The sequence below is a fragment of a genome (assembly GCF_019968955.1).
Source record: "MAG: Porospora cf. gigantea A chromosome Unknown PgA_NODE_2527_length_3425_cov_308.567, whole genome shotgun sequence".
NCBI lineage: Eukaryota > Apicomplexa > Conoidasida > Eugregarinorida > Porosporidae > Porospora > Porospora cf. gigantea A.
The window spans coordinates 1-3,425 of NW_027151537.1; the positions used below are offsets into that span (position 1 = coordinate 1).

Here is a 3,425-nt window from a genome sequence, read left to right on the forward strand (position 1 = left end):
AGGTCTGAAAGATATGGTACGAATCTACACCTACAACCACGTCAGCCTCTTCTCGTACAACATCGACCTCGATCTCCACGGGTTTCGATCCGCCAGGGTTACCGATCTCCGCGGGTTTCGATCCGCCAGGGTTACCGATCTCCGCGGGTTTCGATCCGCCAGGGTTACCGATCTCCGCGGGACGCTCCAATCCTGATCGCGGAATTGGAGTCGCACCCATCGATGGCCGCGTCGGAGATAATGAAAAAGTGCTACTAGAAGAAAAGACCGACGAAGCGGCAGGCGGCGCTTCTAGGGAGGCAAACATCGAAGGACAGCTCCTGAGACTGCAGGATGCAGAAGCGGAGGATGGCGAAGTGCACGAGGAGGTAATGACGGAGGCCTCTTCAATGGGAGAGCTACCCCCCCTAGAGAAGCTAGAGCCTACATTCAACGAAACGCTGCAAGTGCGCTGAGGGGCCCATTTCGACACAAGCTTGGTCGAAGCGCTGCCCCCTTCAGCCTGCAGCGGCGACCGCTGCATTCGCAGCGCCTCCGCAGAGCATCTGGCAGACTCCAGCGGCGCCTCCAGAAGCCATGTGGATGTCAGAGTTTCCGGAGTGAAAACATCAGCGTCGTGGATAGTCTTGTAGATCTGGCTCAGGGAATCCGTCGTGGTGAGTTCAGTCGCTACACCATTCTCCAAGGAATCGTCGGAGGACGCCGGGAGCCTGGGGGAGACCAGTTCTTTGACGACCATCCGCACCTTCGTGTCGATGAACTGTTCCAGGATCGGGAACCCCCCACAAGGCAACCCGCATTCGTATCTGTTGATATTATAGGATGAACATACCTGGTTAGCGCGTCCATTGCATCTAAAAGCTTGGAATTAAGTCCGCCTTGACTGGCCGCGGCAGGTTGAGCCTGCTGGTGCGCCCTGAGCTCATTCGAGTTTGCGAAGGGATTATTCAATCACGGATCGCATGTCTCTAACAGAAACTCCACTCTCCAGGCCACGTCATTGAATGCGGCCTGTCTGCTGGTCTTCGTCACCTTGTGTAGCTCGCCTCGCTCTCGAAGCATCTTGAGAATCAGTGGCTCTTTGGGCCTTTCAAGCGGGATCGTTGCGATCACCATGGCCGGAAGGTGGCTGCTTGTCAACCTTTCCACCGCCTCGACGAACGGCTTGCTGAGGAGCTCCATTCTGCCGATCTCATCCACAAAGTAGACGACGCCCTTTTCGGGTTCCAAGGTGGGCAAAGCGACCTGAGCGAGTGAGCGCAGGTTGACTTTATAGGGCCCGACCTTGGGTCCCTGGCCCTCAATGTCCGCCAAGACAGCGCGCCCCCCATCAAGCGTCACCAATTCAAAGCCACTTCTGCGACCATCAGTGCGCATTTCGACGCTGTAAAACCCTTGAGTCGGATGCGACTGCACTGCGGCACTCAGCCTTCTGATCAGGTGCGTTTTTCCGCTGCCAGGCTGCCCAGTAACGAGAATTAGACGCATTGCCTCATAAAAACTTATTAGTAGTCGTGCCAAGGAGTGTTCGGTCTTCCGAACTGGTTGACGCCCGATTTAGCTGCTGCCGACATCGCCCTTCTTGGGGCGAAGCGTGATGGCGCTGGATTGCGTTTTTGCACTTGGTAGGTCTTTTGCTCGCGCCTGTGATGGAACTCCGGTTGGACGGTGAGGCGTGGGAGACCTGTCTTTGGACGCTGCACTACCCAGGGGGCAGGGTCTTGGGGTTTCATTGAGGAAAGTCTAAGACGACTGATGGTTTGACGTTCAGCCCTAGACTCAGTTCTAGGCGGCCAACAACTGAATACGCAGAGGAGGAAGTCGACGAAGACAATCCAAATCATTGTGCACACAAGCACACTGGTCATTCAGATGGCTTTCTCGACCTACAAGCGCTTCCATTTCTCTCGAGAGCTGGGCTTCCTCTTGCAGACGTGCGTCTCATCAAATGTTGCGTCGCCCACAGTAAACGCCTGACCGGGTTGTTAAACGACAAAGCGAGCGGGAAAGCCGACCCCTGACACGGACGAGGGTGGGGGTTGCTGTAGTTAACGTGGGTGTGCCGAGTGCGAGTCCAGAATTGCCAACAATTTCTTCTGTAAGAGCCACCATCGAAGGGGTTGTTGAGTTCTTCCCTGATGGTGCCGTCGTCGTTTATGACAGCAGCAAAAAAGTGAGCGTAGCGCATTGCGTTGAACTGCTCATTGGTTGTGACGTTGAGCAGGATGCACTCGATTTGACTCCACAGCATTGGCAAAGCGAACTGCAAACAGAACGCGGCACTGGTGATGATGGCCCCCAACAAGGGCACCCCTACAATCCAGCGCGGCCGAGGGCCCACGATGAATGACCTGCATGAGTGTCATTCCTGCAGCTCACAATCCCAAAACCACCGAAAAGAATCCCGTCCACAGGAAAACCAGAGCGCACAACGTCACGAAGCTGCGTCCGTTCAACTGCATAATTCATCTCCAGCAGCCTCACCTGTCCCACGCAGTTATTCAGCCACATGCAGTGGTGGTCCATAAGACTGACGCAGCGGTTGCAGTCAGCGCAATGCTTCGTTCGGTGATCCTTAAAGATGTGACAAGTGAAGCATACGCGGGATGGATCCATACGGGACCGGATATGTAAGGCCTCGAAATCTACTGGAGAGTCTGTAGGTGGCAGCTGGTGCGCCAGCTTCACCTCCTGACAGTAGACTCGACGCAAAGTGCCGTCGTCCTCCAACAGATTCACAATATCCTCCACAGCGGAATCGTATGCTGGTCTCTTGCTGAGGTACCCCGGATCCGCAAAAACGTTGTAGAGAAAGAGGACAGGGGCGCACACACAGATGAACCACACACTAGGCGCTTCAGTCTTGGTGCTCTGAAGAAGGTTGAACCCTGAGTCGACTCCATCTGGAATACCCACCTGCACGCATAGAGTACGTCCAAATGCATGCCTGTGTGGCCATAAATGCTGCCAACATCAGACATGGTACGTAGTTGAGAAGGTAACGTCTGAACAGATGCACTGCTAACCCCAAAATTGTGTACTCCTCAGATTTGGGTGGCTGCGGAACGATCCTGGTTTCTAACAGGTGAACGCAGTCGATGTGCTGGGCCTGTCGGGCCCGGTCGAGAGGTGTGAACCCCTCGTCGTCTTTGATCGAAAAGTCGACACCCCAGTGGTGCAGAAGTTGAATAGCTGTGGGTGAACCAGCAAACGCAGCCCAGTGGCCTGGGGTGTCGCCACCGCAGTCGGTCACACTCATGTCGATTCCCCGTCGTCGAAGATAGAGCAGACATTTCATGGCTCCATGTTGACACGCGAACATGACCAGACTCGTTCTCCGGTCGTCTGCGCCATCCAGCTGGCCTCCGTACTTGTGGAGCATTCTGAGACCGGCGACATTGTCCGAGCTCACAGCCCAGTGCATG

At 55.2% G+C, this 3,425-nt stretch overlaps 2 protein-coding genes across 3 annotated transcripts; both read right to left on the reverse strand.

Annotated features, from left to right (window-relative positions):
• Window positions 1-951: 951 nt before the first annotated feature.
• Window positions 952-1,488, reverse strand: KVP18_003364 (uncharacterized protein; the record flags this gene model as incomplete). The annotated part of the gene is made up of 1 exon (XM_067955040.1): window positions 952-1,488. The coding sequence occupies one exon, from the start codon at window positions 1,486-1,488 to the stop codon at window positions 952-954; it is 537 nt and encodes a 178-aa protein (XP_067810979.1).
• A 376-nt stretch (window positions 1,489-1,864) lies between these two features.
• Window positions 1,865-3,382, reverse strand: KVP18_003365 (uncharacterized protein; the record flags this gene model as incomplete). 2 transcript variants are annotated; one of them, XM_067955041.1, is made up of 4 exons in its annotated part: window positions 1,865-2,351; window positions 2,380-2,456; window positions 2,485-2,888; window positions 2,917-3,382. In XM_067955041.1, 4 exons carry the CDS (start codon window positions 3,380-3,382, stop codon window positions 1,865-1,867), a joined length of 1,434 nt encoding a protein of 477 aa, XP_067810980.1.
• Window positions 3,383-3,425: the final 43 nt, after the last annotated feature.